This window comes from Cryptotermes secundus, unplaced genomic scaffold (genome assembly GCF_002891405.2).
Source record: "Cryptotermes secundus unplaced genomic scaffold, Csec_1.0 scaffold181, whole genome shotgun sequence".
Taxonomy (NCBI): Eukaryota; Metazoa; Arthropoda; class Insecta; order Blattodea; family Kalotermitidae; genus Cryptotermes; species Cryptotermes secundus.
Genome location: NW_019723906.1, coordinates 1704091 through 1723881, shown reverse-complemented (window position 1 = coordinate 1723881; position 19791 = coordinate 1704091). Strand labels below are relative to the sequence as shown.

The 19791-nt window shown below is 44.3% G+C and overlaps 1 protein-coding gene across 1 annotated transcript in view; it reads left to right on the top strand.

The window, feature by feature from the left end:
• The window catches only part of LOC111861948 (transferrin), a 28758-nt gene that overhangs the window by 7772 nt on the left and 1195 nt on the right, over positions 1-19791 (top strand). The window contains exons 4-14 of the mRNA XM_023846938.2: positions 1270-1403; positions 1681-1825; positions 3538-3695; positions 5345-5502; positions 6277-6431; positions 7720-7963; positions 10096-10250; positions 11421-11615; positions 12833-12973; positions 14514-14644; positions 17085-17228. Of these exons, the coding sequence (XP_023702706.1) occupies positions 1270-1403; positions 1681-1825; positions 3538-3695; positions 5345-5502; positions 6277-6431; positions 7720-7963; positions 10096-10250; positions 11421-11615; positions 12833-12973; positions 14514-14644; positions 17085-17228 (1760 nt within the window). The remainder of the gene's footprint in view (positions 1-1269; positions 1404-1680; positions 1826-3537; positions 3696-5344; positions 5503-6276; positions 6432-7719; positions 7964-10095; positions 10251-11420; positions 11616-12832; positions 12974-14513; positions 14645-17084; positions 17229-19791) is intronic.

Genomic DNA, 19791 nt, shown 5'->3' with positions numbered 1-19791 from the left:
TCATGACGTTTCATATTAGTATCTCCACTCTTGTTCAATTGAAACGATTCATCGAATAAAATGTCGCAGTATAATAGAAGAAAGTAAATAAAATTTCATTATGCGTCTGTGCTGGGCTATTTTGTGGGGCTGTCAATATGTGGTCTAAACAGCTGTTAAGGTATATGATGACCGATGAGTGATGCATTGCAAAGGACTTGGAAGAAACTATCATGGTCAAATCGAGGTACTGTTGCGGAATTTGCCTAGAGCGACTGAGGAGAAAGACGACAGACCTCAGTCTGGATAATCTGTCTCTCTATCGAGGTTCCAACGTAACCCCCCCCCCCGAACCAAATACAAGCCTAAAGCATTTAGTGCTAGGCCAGTCTGTTCGTTTGGTCGGTGGCATATCTCTGTCGTTTATTAGCTTTGGAAGAATATCTTTGTCTACACTAAATAATCACGAACGTTGAGATAAGTAAATTCACAAAAAAGCATTAGGAAAATCTGTACATCAAAATCTGGAATAGGCCCTTTGATTTCTCATTCTTGCCTAGACATAATATATCCTGTAAATTTTATGAAAATGATAAGAAGTTCTTGGAAGAATTAATCGCCTATTTTTCTTTGATATACGATACGGACCCAATAGAAAACGACGCCTCCAACAAACCTTCATCGCCGCAGGAACGTCGTTACCGAGCCGTTGCCTAGCAATGAAATGAGGGATGAGGGATCGTTGCTGTGCCTAGCAACGATAGGTAGGATGCATATATAGACACACAGACTGATAGGAGGGATTTACGAAGTACGCCGTTGAGACGGGCTCATTTGTTAGGATATACCAAGTTTCAGGTATTCAAAAGTTGATACATATGGGATGGGGGTCACAGGCACAGAGAGACACGCACAACATAAAGATAAAAAAACAAAACAAAAATGATCTGTGTGGTTTTTGACCGCAAGCGAACTATACCGACCGAGCGACCGCCGTATGTCGGCGAAGTTAGTGCCAACTTTAGCGGATGGAAGGTGTCGCGTGTTCAGCGCAACGAATCCCTACGGCCGTTAATCTCGGGTTTCTAGACCGGAGCCGCTATTTCCTTGAAATAGTTCCTCAATTATCCTCACGAGACTGAGGGGACCCCGTTCCAGACCCACTACTTCTCAGAAAATCTGGTAGCGGCGGGAATCGAATCCGGACCTCTGGATCTGTAGCCAGGAACTCTGACCACTAGACAACAGAGGTGGTCTGTACCAATATTATTGATATGATATTTCTTTCAGAGGAGTTCCGTTACGAAGCTGTAGCCGTCGTTCATAACAACCTGTCCATCAGCAGTCTGCAGGGTCTGAGGGGACTGAAGTCTTGTCATACCGGAGTCGGCAGGAATGTGGGATACAAAATTCCCATCACCAAGGTGAGCAGGACGTAATGAAGACTCATTAGGATTGAAATGAATTTAATTTAGTCCTAAAATGCAACCATTTTGAAGACGTCGCCCTATATATCAGAACCCGAATGTTCAAACCAAATAGTCCCAAAACCCGCCATTTCACGCGGACCTTGCGCTTGCTCTAACCAGCTTCCCTTAGTTCCATCTTAATGTTGGCCTCCCACCTTCCTCTTCTTTGTCTTGCAAGTGGATGTTTTCCAGTTGCTATTGAGATCATTTGTTCCTGGTTTTTATTCCGCAGCTCAGGAAGCTGGGAATTCTGACTTCTCTCAACAATCCTGATCTAACTCCGCGTGAGAACGAGCTTCGTGCCCTGTCTGAGTTGTTCAGCCAGGCCTGCCTCGTCGGCAGTTGGTCCGCAGATCCAGTCCAGAACCAAGCACTTAGTGAGTTGTACACTATTAATCCCCTAAATGTTTACATTAACACCTTTTGTATCTAACGTTCACTTAACAAATTTCCGCATTAATGCCTTAGGAAAATTAAAACGTTTCCCTCTGTTATACGAGTATGTTTGTAGCTCAGGCTCTGCCTTCCGACCACGGGACCTCTGTTTCAATTCGTGAAGATTCCATGTGAGATTGGTGGTATATGAAGTGATACAAGCAGGATTTTCACCCAGTTTCTTTGATTTTCCCTTGCCAATCACCATACCACCACTGTAGCCCTGATCAGGCAGCACATTATCACATCCTTGGCGTTAAGTTAGGGGCTTCATGTTCTACCCGGCACAAGGCTGGTCACAGAATAAAGAAATTAGTTCTTCATGTGTAATGAATTTTCACTACAGGCTAACATGCACACGACAAGCCATGTATATTGCTCTAGCTCTGGCCAGAATCTCCCCCACTCTTTCAACGACAGTCAAAATTCTGACACAAACTCTTTCGTTAATTACGGTACCAAGGGCACTACGTATTTTGAGAGTTATTTCCTTAAAATATCATGCCAGAAATAATTTAATTTCTTTAATTTTCTTTTCGATTATTAACCTCACGGATATTAATAAGAATCATACTGTTTTCTGGGATATGATGCCATGTAGTTTTTGTAGAAGTTTGTCGAGGTTTCGGAGAAATATATTTCATCCGTCTTCAGAGCGAGCAGAGCCCTACTTGCAGCATAGTAAGTACAGGGACAGCCTTACCTTTATTGTTTATAAAGAAATAATTAGGCCTAAGTCTCCTCTTTAACATTATCACTTGGAATAGGACCCTGTAATTCGATATGGTACTGGACATCCTGAAAACTGTTTAAGTTAATTTTGTGTGTGTGTAACGTGAAACAGGCGATCACAGTGGCCGCGCGGTCTAAGGAATGGGGTATATTCGCTTGCTCTAACTCTGGGATCGTGGATTCGAATCCCACTCAAGGCATGGATGTTCGTGTGTGCATTTATTCTGCGTTTGTCTTGTCCTGTGTGTAGGTAGCGGCCTTGAAACGGGCTGATCACTCGTCCAGGAAGTCCGTATAAAAAAGATTACGAAACTGAAGAAGTGGCAAGGGACCAACAAAGGGCTGTAGAGTCATTGATGATTATAATGCGAAACAACGACAAGAGCAATCTCTCGAAATGTTAATCTTACACGACTTTTGCCTCGGGTTTGAGTAGTAGAACGTAATACTTCGATCTGCTACTACTGAGTGGCGCCACGGACAGCTTTGCTGCACAATCGGTACAAGAAACGCGACAGTACCTCCATTCTTCGTCATTAGATGTCGGTAGCATGCAAAGTCAACTATATTTAATTTATGAACGGGCTTCAAAAGAGATTTAACTGCATTTTGACTTCGAAATAAAATAACGGAATACGAAATCACGAACCCATAATCTACGTAGATGCACTTTCGCTGAACACGTTACAGAGCGCATGCGTATCAATTCCACGTTTATTGCTTTATTTTGCGACGCTGTCAATAGCCGGAAGGCAGCTGTAACTCGGCATTTGCCTGGAGGGACTGAGGAAAACCAATAAACCCTTCAGACAGGATAGAGCGGTGTATCGGTCGATATTGGAACCTATCACCTCCCGAATGTGAGTCTAGCCTTACCGCTCGGTCGATTCTACTGTGTGTGTGTACGATTTTCTGCTTGCAGAGGTCCGGTATTCAAATCTGTGCGCCCTCTGTGAGCACCCGGATGTATGCGACTATCCGGACTACTATTCAGGGTACGACGGCGCTCTCAGATGCCTCTCCGAACACGGTGGAGATGTTGCCTGGACCAAGGTGTACTACGTCAAGAAGCATTTCGGGGTATGTGTCCAGCGCATTACAAATTGCTTATGAGCACCCAGGTATTGTAATAATTTTATTAAATCTGATGAAAGAGGGGGCACGCGGTAGCGTAGTTGGTTGAGTCACTATGCTACAAGTCGGAAGGCCTCGGGTTAGAATCCCGATGAGGTCTTTGGATTTTTTAATTTACCTAATCCTTGCAGCCGCACTATGGCCCTGAGGTTGATTCAGCCTCTAATAGAAATAAGTACCAGGAATCTTCCTGGGGGATAAAGGCCGGCCGGCGCGTAAGGCTGACAACTTTACCGTCATCTGTGAGCTGATTTTCTAGAAAATGTGGGAACATCAACGTCTCACAAACCTATGGGCCTTCACGGCCTGTTACCTTTAATCTGATGAAAGTTGATGTGTTGGGTTCCTAAGGACTAAAATAAATTAGCTTGCTCGTGTGGTCTGTATATCTATTTGATGTCTGGTTCATGAACCAGAATCGCCCTTGAATGTTGCCAGCGCCACCGCAATGTCCTGTGGGACCAAACAGAAATTTTCAATGGTGTAAACATGAATATACGAATTTTAGCAGCACTGGGAAAGAGTAAGGCCTATATTGTCTAACCCTTGGAAACCCTTCATTCTTATACCTTTCAACTTCCCGTCAATCACCAATACGAACATGGCCGCCTAGAGTACTTTTCAGTTGAAAACAAAAGTGCCACCACTTTAAGTTGAATCTTGAGGTTGAGTATGGCGATAAGATATCGAGAGAGAGAGCGAAGTTTTGTATTTATTTCAGGAAAAATATACTCGCAAAGTGACGACATTGCGACCGTGCGAAATATTGTGGTGTGATATTCACTGAGGAAACATTGTACCTGAAATCTGTATGTTGGCTTGGGGAAACAGTTTTACAGTTTTGTTAGCACGAGCCGTAGTGGCCTATATTGTAAGACATTTTGGAATCCTGAAAGTCACCATACCAATAGCGACAGCTTTTACTTCTTGTTAATCTTATTCGTATTTATGCCGTGGACTTTGTCACTTGTGTTTCTTGACTCTTCTCAGTGGTTATGGTGAGCTGGGATAGCTCAGTCAGTATAGCGACGGGTTACGGGCTGGACGGCCGGGGTTTGATTCCTGGCATGAGCAAGAGAGTTTATTTCTGTACTCCACCCACAGCGTCCATACGGGCTCTGGGGCCCACCCAGCCTCCTATCCAACGGATACTGTAGGCACTTTCCCCTAGGGGAAAGAGCGTCCGGTTCCCAATGGATAGGAGACTGGGTGGGCCCCAGAGCCGGTGTGAATTACGTGGAGAAGAGAAAATTCTTGACCCTACCGGGACTAGAACTCCAGCCCGTAGCCAGTCGCTATACCTACTGAGCTATCCCGCCTCTTTAATGGTATAGTGCTTTATTAATTCGTTTATTGGGCAAATGAGTTTCCCTACATATTTCGACCTTCACGAGGTCATAATCAGGCGAATCTATAAGAATACGGCCTTAGTTTCTGAATGAACTATTGAATGTTGATACATTGGGACCTATTTTGTTTAAGTTTATGGATATTAGTTTTGTGTAGAGAACCCCGTTAACGCTAATGTATGACACAACAGAATTTTAATTAATTGTGGAAAATTTCAATTTAAAATTTTCAATGGTGTTTATCAGCTGCCGATCGGAGCCGGACAGGCAGTGCCCACTGGTGAGGACCCCAACAACTTCGCTTTCCTCTGCCCTGATGCGACCAAGAAACCTATAACAGGCAAACCGTGCATTTGGGCTGCCCGCCCTTGGCAGGGTTACATAGCTAATGGTGATCTGGGCAGGTAAGAGATATTACTTTAGAGAATTTGGAAGTGTCTTCATGTTAGAATGAATGGTAACCGTGCTCACAGATGGGAAAGGAATACGTACAGGAGATTAGCTCGGAAAGGCAAGGCAACACACCACATGCTAGATGTTGACATAGATGGGAAGGTTAATATTAAGGTGGACGCTTAAATGAACGGGGTTGAACGTCATTAACCGGATTTAACTGGCTCAATTGGTTCCCATTCATTTCCTTAAAAGACGAGGAATATTTGACAAGATGAGCGACTGTCATTTCTGAAGAAGGGTTCACACCATGGAATTAATTTGGTTGCTTATTGAATCTGACTTAGGCAAAACAACAACAAACACACTGATGAAGGGTTCTGTCTCCTGGGATGTAACGCCATGCAGTCCGCTGAAAATCAATCGACTTTTCCGAAAGACTTNTACTCGGAGAAAGCCTGCTCCAGTGCCACTTTGTCCACCACAAATCCCACATGATCTAACTCATGCTGGTTTCTCTCTTGGTTTATTCTTCGACCCTGAAGATGAAGGCTACGCTTTCACGAAGGTTTGTTCACTTCCAACAGACTATGACGTTATATCCGAGAACATAGAACTCTTCATATCCACGGCTGTGAGAAGCACAGATGCTACAAACACTTTGGTGTATGCTAGTGCACTATGTGGGGTCATCTTGAAACCTTCAATCTGATTCAAGTCGGCCAGCGATAAGGAATTTAGTATCTGCTGGTGTGTTGTTACCCTGACTCTTGGCGTCTTCACAGCGATGTGCCTGACCTGCGCGCGCAGATCTCCCTGGCCAACAACATTGGAGAAAACGAGAAGGCAGACTGGCTGAGCAAGGTGTTGGACCTCAACAATAAGACTGTGGCAGTCGACAACCAGGGACCTTATTCTCCTCAGGACTACCTCAACAAGGGTAAGATCCTGGAGTACACAGAACTTCTGTTGGGAATGCCCTTGAGTGTGTAGGCGTAGTTGACAGAACAGCATCGAACTGGGTCTTGAAGGAAACAGGGTATGCTAGTGGAACACTCATTCGTAGTTTACAAAGCTCGGAACAGACTTGCATGCCTATAGCATGAACTGAAGGGATGTGAGGCTATCTTACTGATAAAATTAAGTAACGCACTCTTGTGATGACTGTAGTGTGTTTCCGGGCTCCATAAAAGACTGTTCGCTGGCAGGGTTTCTAACCGGATAGCGCAATCGGTACAGGGACTGGCTACGGGCTGGACGACCGAGGAGTCCGAGTTCAAGTCCTGGTAGGGTCAAGAATTCCTTCCTCTCCACCTCGTCTAGATCGACTCTCGGGACCACCCAGCCTCCTATCCAGTGGATACCGGGGGCTCTTTCCTCTGGGGTAAAGTGTCGGGAGCGTGAAGCTGACCACTAGCCTCCAAGTAGTGCCGAGGTGAAGGAAATGTGGATCTCTATACATCAACTCGCCCATACATATAAATTAGTTAAACACAGGGACAGCTGTACATTTTGCCACGCGTTGTACATGTCCCGCCAATCTCATCCTTGATTTATTCATCCAATTATTAATTTGGTGAATAATTCAAATTGTGAAGCTTCAAGTACTTCTATTCACTGCAGCACCTATTTTTTGATCATTATTTTCGGAATAAATGTGTTGCTTAAATGTTCAGAAGTGAAAAATTGGCTTAAAAGACACGGAATTATTTTCGCATCAATTTTGTTGAATATTCACAGTATCGAGGTAAGCATACTCATATGGTTTTCATTTTATGTCAAGTGCCATTTCTTTGCACCAGCCATGGTGTTCCGATATCAGTTCAATATAAAGCACAGACTGTACTAGTCCATTTATCATTAAGTGAAATGTCATTAAAGGCTTGAAATACGCAGAGTTTACTTTATATGACGCCGCCGTGCCGACTAAGCCAGCTCAGTAGCCGAGAAATTTAAACGTTCGCAGCGTCAGAAGCTGAAGACCGTGTATTGCGCATATGCAGGAATCGTGGCCGAAGACGTGCGGTGTTACTCAAACATGGCTGCCCACCACATGTTACACCAAATTGTTGATTAAGCTTCACTTAATCAGCCCTTTTTTTTCCTTGGCACTACAGCCCCAGTGGGCCTAGGCCTACCTCCATGAACTTCCGTTCACACTCAGCCCATTAGGCAGCGAGGACAAACAAATGCACGACTACAAGCACAAAACTGTTATCCCATTGCAGCCAACTACACGGACGTGATAGAGCGCGACAGTGGCGCCCCACAGCGCCCCGTCCGTTTCTGCGTCACGTCTAGCACTGAGCTCGCCAAGTGCAGGATTCTAAAGCAGGCCGCCTTCTCTCGCGACATCCGGCCCGCCTTCGACTGCGTCCAGGAGACGACGCTACACGACTGTCTGAAGACGGTGCGTGACGACGGTGCCGACGTCATCACGCTGGACGGCGGGGAAGTGTCTACAGCCCAGAGGTGAGTGTCCGTTATTAAAGCTCATTCAATTGTTTCCTTATGACGGCTTTAGAAGACAGACGAGAAATTTACTGTTTGATTACGCTGTGTATATACAGAGTGTAAATAAATATATATTACAACACTGCGGTAGATAGATTGGTTCAATCCGATCATATTTTGTTAATACACCCATGTCCGGAAACGCTTCCTTTGGCACTAAGGGTCACAAAAGTTTCCGAGAGAATGCTTACGTTTTAGGGGATGTTATCGTTTTTTTTTTTTACATTATAAAAGTTGCTCAAAATGGCGGCCGCCAACTTCATTGATGTTCTGCACCTCCTGGCTATGTTATGCTGGACTCTTTGAAACATTCCCGGCATTTCCCGGAAGGTTCCAGCTGCTACTGCAATTCTTGCCACAAGATCACATTGTGTCTCCATTGGAGTCTCGTACACCAGGCTTTGCATGTACCCCTAGAGAAAGAAATCCAGTGGAGTCAAGTCAGAGGAGCGAGGGGACCAGGTTATTGGGCCTCCACGTCCAAATCCCTCTGTTGCCAAAACTTTCATCCAAATACTCACGGACGACATTAGTGCAGAGTGCTGGGGCGCCATCATGTTGGAACGACATTCACAACGGACTTCCAAAGGCACCACTTACAGCAACTCTGGTAAGGGCTCTTGGAGAAATGTTAGGTAAATATCACCAGTAAGCCACAGAGGTAAGAGGTGAGGGCGTTCTCCTTCACATTTCAGAGGCCCTAGTGCATAAACAAAGCGTTTCCAGACGTGGGTGTATTAACAAAATATGATCAGATTGAACACATCTATCTACGACAGAGCGTTGTAACATATTTGTTTATAATATGTTAACAGTCTGGTGGTTAAGGTACACCGCTTAATGCCTTGGCTTACACAGATGTCTGCATTCTGTAGAAATTGAGACGTTAACAGCTCTCCCATGAGAGTAAATTGTACATATTCGTGCTTTCTGAGCTGACAATGAATGTATGAAGAAGCTGTTGTTATAGGTGTAGATGGAGAATAATTAAATAATTCGGGCAGCACTTTAAAAATACACAATGAGGAACTTCATTTTCTGATGTTTACGTTATATTAGGATAATAGAAGCAAGATTGATGAGATAGAACATTTAGCAGGCACAGGGGAATAAGAATGGATTCAAACATTATTTTGCATAAATCCAAGTGAATGCATTACTTGGAAGATCTAGGCGTAAAGGCGAGGATCGTATTAAAATTAATCTCGGAGACATGTGTGAAGTTCTGGACTTGATTGACGTGACTATGTTACCTGTCTGATGGGTATGGTAATGTACAGGAAAGTTCTCATATTTGTTGACCGGTTCGCGGCGACAGGTGCAGCGCCGGCTGCGAGGCGCATACAAATTTTTTCCGATGACTCAATATTCCTGTTGGTCGATGACTTTCGGAATGAAGCAGTTACAATTCACAGATCACATGAGGTGCTGAAAATACTGTCGCTCTACAAGTAAACATTCCTGGCACCGGCAGAAGAGGGTCTGATTTGCTCTTGGAAGCTGTTCTGCGGGAATATTTTGCTTTATTTCTTCCGTTGGGGTTAATGTTGTAAACTTTGTCCATCAGACAACCCCAGAGAAAACGCCAGAAGGATTGAGGTGGGACGAACCTGCTGGCCAAGTACTCGTACAATTGCTGATAATTCTGTACCCGAAGATGTGGACAGAGCCTGCAGTAGCTGAGTCTTACTGAAACCAGCCGCAGAGTCTTTCTGCTTCTGTTTTCTCTAGAAAGAGATACCCAAAAATCACCTGTACATATCTTTCGCAGTTAATTTTTTCGTAAAAAAAAGGGTCCAACAATCATTCTTGCACAAAGTTAATAACTTCCCTTAATTCCAAACGTTATCGGCCTTCAGGCATGCTGATTCATCGGCAGAATTCGTGTGCGCCTTGCAGCAGGCGGTGCACTGATCGGCGTGAAGCGCAGAGCCGTGAAGCGGTTAATGAAAGTAAGAACCTCCCTGTAATACCGGATTTCATTAAAATGTCAATTTATTGACCCCCTGAGTAAATATTAAATTTTCCAGGAAGGCTTCTTACACACGAAGTAAGCTATTGGTTAGTTAAGTGTGGATATTTGCTTTCAGGGAGTATAACCTGAGGCCCATAATTGCTGAGCAATATGGCGAACACGGGGCCTTGTACTATGCCGTGGCAGTAGTGAAGAAGTCCTCTACTTACCAATCCATTGACGATCTCCGAGGGGCCAAGTCATGTCATACAGGGTATGGACGGACGGCTGGTAAGTGAAACGAGATGTCAGAGTAGGGACAACATCCGGACAGCAAAACCTACATAACTAATAATGTCATGCCCTTTACTCTGCACGTTGTGTTGTTAAAGAGATTATAACAGGGACTTTGACGTAGTTATGAGGACCTTTTCTGCCGACGTTATTTCTTGTCTGTGTTTAAAAATTGTAAAGAAGGCACAGTGTGATGGCGACTGATTCTGCCTCCCTTTGCTTGTACGACTAATAATGGAGAATGGCTTTATATAAAGTGCCTTGTAGATCCACCCCTACTTCCTCTCTTCTGAGTTCTACTTGAAGAAGGAGAGAGTTTACATTAAGTTTTCATCCAGTCGCTCTTCTTGTNGTGTTTTTAAACCTTTAATGATCCTAAGATATCCGCATAACTTTTATAAGCAGAGGAAGAAAGATATTTTAATAATAACTACAGTTAAGCTACAGCAGCTACATTTAAACTAGTTTTCTATTTTCATTCTTGTGACCAACGATTACTTAACACTTTCAATAATCTGTGAATTGAATGGTGGATCGAATTCTAGATAATGTAGCGTGTAGACCCGTTGCTAGGTAGCGGCCGCGAAACAGACTGGTTCCCACGGCAGCGAGTTCACGCGAAGCAATAGAGGAAGAGGAAACGGTGCTTTCTACGCGGTCCGTGCAAAGGGGTTATATAGTGAGGACACCAGTCGAGCAGTAGCCATTTATGAGTCAGTCTGTGAAGCGAAAACTAGGAGGTCTGGGATTTATTTGGAACAACAGTGCAGCTGTGGGACATTCGCAGGACGGTAACGATGTGAGTGCAGAAGCTGAAAAATCTCCATTGTTAAGATCCGTTACCGGGAAATGACTAGTGGATGCAGACTGAGAGAGCTTAGCCTGTGCTGTAGGGATTTGTAAAGTGTCGAGATTAGCGATAACTTTATAATTACATGTAGTTACGATCTGTTAAATGGTCAATAAATCCAATTACCAAACCAAACCAAGTCTATAATCACGCTCAAACTAGTGACAATGATGGCAATTAATTTATTATATGGTAGCTGTGAACCTTGCAATTTGTATATTGAGTTATTGAAAGCGTAAAGGTGTCAACATTAAGGCATGATTAGTGACTGTGAAATCCGAAACGTCCGATGTAAATTTGAATTGCGTTAATGGCAGGCTGGAATGTGCCCCTGTACACGCTGCTTCACAAGGGGCTCATCAGCAGGAACAGCTGCCCATATTCCAGGGCGCTTTCTGAATTCTTCTCGGGCGGCAGCTGCGTGCCTGGTGCTCTAGCCCCGGAGAACAACCCCACTGAGGACAACCCGGAGCTCCTCTGCAGTATCTGTGCTGGGAACTTGGACTCTTCAGGTAACGGCTGACACGTGACCAGATGATTCGTTTTTGTAATCGGCTAGACTGACTGTCATGGTGCATGATCTTACTTTAAAGTCTGATAGTTGTTTAGCTGATAGTGAAATTTTCTGCTTCTATAGAATCCCGAAATACATTACTATGGTTATTTTAATTTATTTTGTGGTTTATTTAACGATGATGTTAATATCCCAAATTCTGTGTAGCTTCATATGGTAGGATGAGAACTGAATAAATTAGAAAGGACGTAGAACTAGTCGGTATTGCCCTAAATGAAGATACCAACCCCACATTTCCCCGGAGGGACTAAGAAGAACCATGACGTCAGGGTGTTCCGGCCGAGATTCAAACTGGGCACTTCCCGAATACAGTTCATAATCGTTTCAATTTGGGTCAACTTATTTGGTTCCACCATGTTCACACGAGTCCGCTATTAAGTACTCTCCTGAGCTAGTTTAATCCAGTAAAACTTAAAAAGAAAGGTAAAATTCTTCCTGTAACAGGCCATGGAGGCCCATAGGGTTGTGACACGTCGAGGCTCCCACATTTTCCAGAAGTTGGTTCACAGATAGAGGTGAGGTCAGCCTTACGTGCCGGCCGCCCTTTACCCCTTAGGAAGATTCCTGGTACTCATTTGTGTTAGAGGCTGACTCGACCCCAGGGCAATAGTGCGGCTGGAAGGATGAGGTAAACTGAAAAAATCCAATGACTTCGGGATTCGAACACGCGACCTTATGGCTTCTAGCATAGTACCTCAACCAACTACGCTACCGCTTCCTCCTCAGCCTCCTCCTCCTCTTGAAAACTTACGTTTAGTGACTTAACTGTCTTTTCCATGCACCATAGATATACATTAACTGTAGCACGTAATGAAACACCGTTTTTCCCCGTTTTCATTTCACATTCACAGTTGTGTCTATATGCAACAAAAAGGAAGAGCACTGAGATAAATCAACTGAATATAATGGAGAGTGGTCAAAACAATTCAGATTGTGGTTTCTAGGTTGTGACACCGTATAGTAATACCGACGTTTCGAAGGAATATGCCGTCTCCATCCATTACCGTAAGGTCTTCACTGTTAGCACTGTAACAGTGGGGAATTTTGACCACAAATGTTCAGAAGTGTTACATGTCTTAAGGTGTAGAACGTAGACCAATGTCTGAATCGTGAGGCGTGTGTGAACAGCTGGTAGTGTATTGTATTTGTTCGCAGATAGCGCCACGGCGCAAGCTTTGCGATGCTCTGCCAGCAACAACGAGTCTTACTTCGGCTACACCGGAGCCTTCCGGTGCTTGGCTTCTGGTTCCGGTGATGTTGCCTTCGTGAAGCACACAACCGTTTCAGAAAACACAGGTGAGGCCCAAGCAATCTTAAAATTTGCGTCGATAAATAAATATCACTCATTGATTAATCCATGGCAAGACGACAGTAGAGAACATTACACAAAAGACGAGAAAATAAGCCAATTTGACATTAAATACGCGAGTTTCTTTTACATACGACACCTTATTGTTATCTCGGTGTACGCAGTTTGTTGTTAAATGTAGCGGATGTCAAATAGATGGCCTTTCGATAACGATCAGATAACAGATGCCATTATACTAGCAATTTTCTGCTTTTATGCGAATATTTCATATTATATAATGCATGTTTAATGGACAGCTCGAAGTTCTTATTTCCTGTCTTTATCTGTGTACTGAGATGCACCCAAAATATTCAGGTCCTTAAAAGCAGGCTCGACGCATAAAGTCTGCAAGTGAATTATGTCAGAGCTTGAATTATAAGGCAAAGAGTTCCATTTTCTCTGCGTTCTGAAATCATTATCCCACGTCCGATGAACGTAAACGATAAATGTGAACGCACAATATTTTGTAATGAATAATACAGCAAAAGGCAAAAAAAAAAAAATCCCTGTAAACAGGTCGTGGAAGCCCGTAGGGTTGTGAGATGTCGAGGCTCCCACATTTTCTCTAGACAATCGGCTCATAGATGGCGGTGAGGTTGTCATCCTTACGCGCCGGTCGCCCTTTACCCTCTAGGGCCATAGTGCGGCTGGAAGGATTATGTCAATTGAAAAAATCCACATCGGGACTCGAACCCGCGATCTTCAGACTTGTAGCATAGTGCCTCAACCAACTAGGCTGCCGCGTGCTCCATGAAAAATGCGGTAGGTCGGTACATGCCGTGTACAGGCGCGGAACGTTCTCTCGCTCTCTCTCGGATCAACTGTTGGAAGTGTTGAGCAAGGGAGTTTTGTACAGAATGTTCGTCTGCAGCCGTAGTTTCGTCAGTATCGGTCAGTCTGTCAAGTATTATTGAAGGGACGCATATGCACTCACTCACAAAAAGCATAGATGCTTGTAGGTCTGTTTCATTAATGCGTTTAGCGAAAATATTGGCATGAAATCAAGATAGTCGAGTTATCTGAAGCAAGTACTGTTGTACTTTTTGGCTAAGGTTGGAGGGGCTTATCTTAAGGCATATTTATTTAGTTTTAATGTATATTTTAAATAAATTCCGTGTTTCCAAAACCTTGACGTATATTATATCAGGAGAAAGCCCATGGAAGTTGCGTACCATTTAGATTTTCCCTCGGTAAATAAAATGCATTTTAGATCATTGGGGTCGTATCCTAAACAGACATGGTCATAAGCATTTGGACATGTTGTTTAGTGTTTAAACTTACTGTGACAGGAGGTGTGAATAATATTATTTCTTCCTTAACGATATTCCTGAACTGTTTATTGATACTAGCGTCAATCTGGAGGTCTGGTAGGTAAAGCAGCTGTTCTCTACTAGCTTAAAATAACTGAGGCGCGATTGTCGGCCTTGAGAAGGTCGGTCATCAGTGACGGAAAGGCGGTGCACTCAAGATATGTTGCTTTGCTTGCAGACGGCCGTAACAGCGCCTCCTGGGCTGTAAATCTGAGATCTGAGGACTTCGAGCTCCTGTGTCCTGATGGACGGCGAGCTCCCGTCGACCAGTATAGCCAGTGTCACCTGGCAGAGGTGCCCCCGCACATGGTGAGTGCCGACAGGAAGGATAAGTACAGTGTATCTCATTTAGTGCAGATGCACACTGTGTGTTACAGAGGCCCCGAAATTTTTGGGTCTTATGAGACCATCATCAAGAAATATACATACCTTATTAAAAGGAAATTTAACAATTCGTATGTGTAAAATCTTCAACCTTACAACGTCTGGAGTATGAGTCCCCTTAATGTTAGACTTATGTTACAATGTTGTTATGTTGGTTATGTTACTTGTTTTTTGGGGCTCTTTGAGGCTGCCTCTATCGGTACGTGAAGCTGTGCTGCCGTTTCGTGGTAACTGCGTGAAGTGTTGAGTTCCAGAAATAATTTGAACATTCTTTAAGATAGCCTTCCATTTATGGGCTAACTGTATGAACAAGTATCTCTCCTGAGAAGCTAATAGTAGCTAAGCAAGGGAAGAAATTCCTTGCCTTACTTGAACCCCAAGCGTAATTAAAAAAAAATGGAATCTGTAATAGGTCGTGAAGACCCATATGGTTGTGAGACATCGAGGCTCCCACATTTTCTAGGCAATTGGCTCACAGATGGCGGTGAGGTTGTCAGCCTTACGCGGCAGCCGCCCTTTACCCCCAGGAAGATTTCTGTTACTCATTTCTGTTAGAGGCTGAGTCGACCTTAGGGCCATAGCGCGGTTGGAAGGATTAGGTCAACTGAAAAATATAATGGGCTCATCAGGAATCGAACTCGCGACCTTCCGGCTTGTATCATAGTGCCTCAAGCAATTACGCTACCGCGTGCCCTCCTCAATTGTAATTACTGTCTGAAATTTCGCCACTACGGTAACTATGAAGAGTACTTATATTCTGGGATATGACGTGGTATAGTCTGGTAGAAGTTGTCTGGTGTTTCAGAGAAACATACATCTCAATATTCAGGATCAAAGTGTAAGCCAAACTAGCAACAGGCAAGCGGCAAGTTGTTATGCTATCCAGATTATTGTACTCTTTGTAATTAGTGTATTAATGAGAGGTCAGCACAGGGCTGTATCCTCAGATGAATCCAGGTCACATCTCGCAAACAATTTAATATTCCCAAGTGGGCCCTTCACTTCGGGTCTCGGCTCAGCATTTTTACGCATTTCTCATTCAGTTGCTTGTATCATTCCAAGGAATCCGTCCAAGTCCGAAGTCCCTTTAACATCTTGCAACATATCCCCGCTCAAACTCCAAGTTAGATGACCCCTTAGGCCCCCATACACACACAGTTTGGCCTTCCGATCGTCCTTACAGGCAAAACTGTGACAGTTTATCCCCTCCCTTTCCTCCCCATACTCGCGCAGATAAAGCGGCAGGCTTCATGCCACAATCACGGTCTTCCAGCCTATAATGTTGAGTCACACACGTCACGTGCTACGGTCCTACAGGCAGAACTGACGGACTGACGGGTTTCCCACATGCCAACAGTCCAAACGATTGGCCGGCCGGCCGCACCACACACACAGTTTTGCCTTTCGGTCTTCAACTGTGCAGGCCGAACTGGAGGCCAAACTGTGTGTGTATGGGGGCCTTATCGGCTATCCGTAACTGCTGTTTGATGTAGTTGTAGCCATCATGCGTAACCCTGTGTCGTTCATCCGCAGTCTGACGGAGAGACAAGCTCACCCAACATGGCAGATTTAGACGCAGTTCACTTACTGAGAGGCGGATTATGTTAGGCTACATCATTTGCTCACAACAGCGAACCACATGTACGTGATATCGCGTTACCAGGCCGCGTCGCCTGTCAGTGATCTTTTTACAACTTTCGGCCCTGCTTTCTTGCATCCGCTGCAATCTCAGTGAATTCGTAGTTCTTGTTATTCGGGAAAGACCGCCTTTGTGGTCAGTGACCATAGTTCCTGGTTACGGATTCAGAGGTCCGGATTCGATTCCCGGCGCTACCAGATTTTCTGAGAAGTAGTGAATCTGGAACGGGGTCAACTCAGCCTCGTGAGGATAATTGAGGAACTGTTTCAAGGAAATAGCGGCTCCGGTCTAGAAAACAGAATTTAATGGCCGTGGGGATTCGTTGCGCTGACCACGCGACACTCTCTATCCGCTAACGTTGGCACTAACTTCGCCGACAAGCAGTGGTCGCTCGGTCTGTATAGTTCGCTTGCGGACTATAACCACGGAGTTTGGTTGGGGAAAAGCAATGTACCCTTTATGTGACACTTCGTTTACGCGGACATTACCTGCAATATGTTGTAAATCAAGCGGACAAGAGTTGCACGGCCGGGCCATAGTAGGGGTTTAGAATAAGAAAACTAATAGCTCAGAAACCGGAAGTTACATCATCACAACAAAGCACAGCAGTAAGCCTGATCAATTTCGAGAATCCTTCCAAAGTGTGAAAAACGGCAAAATCTTTTGCAGCTACAAATCATGTCCTCTGTAGTATCGTTACAGTACTGCGATATGTCCTGTTACTAGGTGGTAACGAGCAATGAGAAGTCAGAAATAGCACTTAACGAAATTCGTGACGCCATCCTCTCTGCTGGGAAACTCTACAGCAAGCGACCGGACCTCTTCAGACTGTTCGGGGACTTTGATGGCACTAAGGATCTCCTTTTCAAGGTAAGGTGTTTATCACAGTCAGCAATTTCTGGATTTTGCCTTCACTTATTGTTCCATATGGTCACCCCCTGAGGGAGCAGCATACCCAATATCGAGGCTGAATAGTACGGTTTTCTAGGTTATAGTTCTGAGAAAGCCCTACCTTCTGGAGGAACATACCGCTTCCATCTTCAAGGTCGAAACTGGAGCCATGGAAGAAACCAGCTGAAGCAGGCAACAAGCTGAGCTTCAGCTTGAGGCTGAGGCCTGAGGCTCGGCTTGCCTCCTGCTTCTACTGGTTTCTTGTTTGGATTACATTTCCACCCTGAAGATGGAGGCAGTGTTTTCCTCCGAAATGTTGGCCTTTTCCCGAACTACACGGCATCATAACGTAGAATACTGTTCAACATTTCGCTGGCAATGATGATTTGTCGAATTGTAAATATAAGTTTTGAAATTAAGAATTGAGAACATTTGTAGAAATAGTTCACGGTAACTATATTTTATGATCACTAAAGCGTCAAGTNGCTTGCCTCCTGCTTCTACTGGTTTCTTGTTTGGATTACATTTCCACCCTGAAGATGGAGGCAGTGTTTTCCTCCGAAATGTTGGCCTTTTCCCGAACTACACGGCATCATAACGTAGAATACTGTTCAACATTTCGCTGGCAATGATGATTTGTCGAATTGTAAATATAAGTTTTGAAATTAAGAATTGAGAACATTTGTAGAAATAGTTCACGATAACTATATTTTATGATCACTAAAGCGTCAAGTCAGTTGAACGTACACCCGATGCAAAGTATCTCCGAGCCTGAGCTACGTCACGGAAGAGGAAAGATGGAAGGAGTGCGATGTTTCCGCATGCGCTGTCGCTTTGCCGTCTTCCGCACCCTCCCCGTTCCAAGGCTGGCAGGCGAGCAACGTTTCTGTTTGTAACGCCCAATGAAGCTCGGAAGTACTTTGCTGCCTCTGTAGATATACTCTGTCTATTAGCTAGGTATACCAAAGTTCACCGCGCCTTAGTTTAACCCAAACAAAGCGCTACAATCTAAATACAGTCCAATATAAACAAAAGTACGCTCCTACTAATCCTGCCAAACTGACCTTCGTCAATGGACGGTGTGGGACTTCATTCGGAAAAATACAGGAAGGCCACATTTATCTTTCTAGGACTCCATGCAATCGTTTCCTGTTGACTCCCACTGAAATTACTCTAGCTTCATTTTGTGTGATAATGTAAGAACGTTAAGGAGATGTTCGCTTGAGACAGTTGGCATTCTGGATTCTCAAGTTTTCCGACGATGGTGCATAATACTCACCATTGCCGGGTTATTGGACTTTGTCCAGCGTCCGGCATTCTAAAATCAAGGGAACACAACGTTTTGGGAACTGGATCTGTTTCCCACCTGAGGAAGGAAACATATCCAGTTTCCGAAACGTTGTGTTCTTAAGTTTTTAGAATACCAGACGATGGACGAAGTCCAAAAAAAAGCAGTAATTCTGAATTAGCATTGTGTTTGGAGATAAATCGGTTCAAAAACCAGCCGGCGACTTGATTAAGGAATTGTAGACGATTCGCACAAGGGCTTCGTTCCGTGACGAACAGATGGCTCGCCGTCGTTGTTAAGCGCACCAGAATGTTAAGAACTGCGGCCAGTACTCTGACATCACAACTTAGTCTTTTATTTCTTCGCCTTTCATCATACGCATTTGTATTCAGCACCCGGAGAACAGAGGTAATAGTTTCCACCTCAGGCCGTTCCTGCTGCCGAGAGGTAAACAAAGAACTGCCATCCGATGATGTCATTGTATTGACAGCTGTGAGACCTGTGAGAGCTCTCAAACAACGACTGACTCACTTCATGGAGGTGAGCCCTTCTTAAAAAAGCCGCCAGATTTGCAGCTACTCGAGAGCTTTCCATCATTTTATGGAAGAGCCCTCCACTGGTCCATATCCTGAGCCAGATCAGTGCAGTCCATATCACCCCATCCTGTCTAGGATCCATTGTAATATTATCCACCTACGTCTTGGTCATCCTAGCGGACTCATTCAATCTGGCTTTTCCACCAATATCCAATACGAATTTCTCTTCTACTCCATTCGTGCTACATGCCCTGTCAATCTCACCCTCCTTGATTTGATCACTCTTATTATATTTGGCTAAGAGTACAAGTTATGAAGCTCCTCGTTATGCAGTTTTCTCCAACCTCCTGTCACTTCATCCCTCTTCGGTCCAAATATTCTCCTCAACACCCTGTTCTCAGACACCCTCCTCCCTTAATGTCAGAGACGTGCATATGACGGATTTAGTTAATTTTGTTATATTAGAAAGTAATTTGGACATGATATGGACTACTGAAGGGGGTCTAGACGTCAGGCCCTACAGAAGAACTCGGAGAACTCAACGCTTCGGAAGAATTTAACAATCCTGTCTGCAGGTAGTACCAGCTATATTGCATTGACTTGTATACCACCCACACATATATGAACAAAAAAAAAATAAAACAAACTCTGTGACCTGTAGTCCGCAAGCGAACTATACCGACCGAGCGACCGCCGCTTGTCGGCGAAGTTCGTGTCA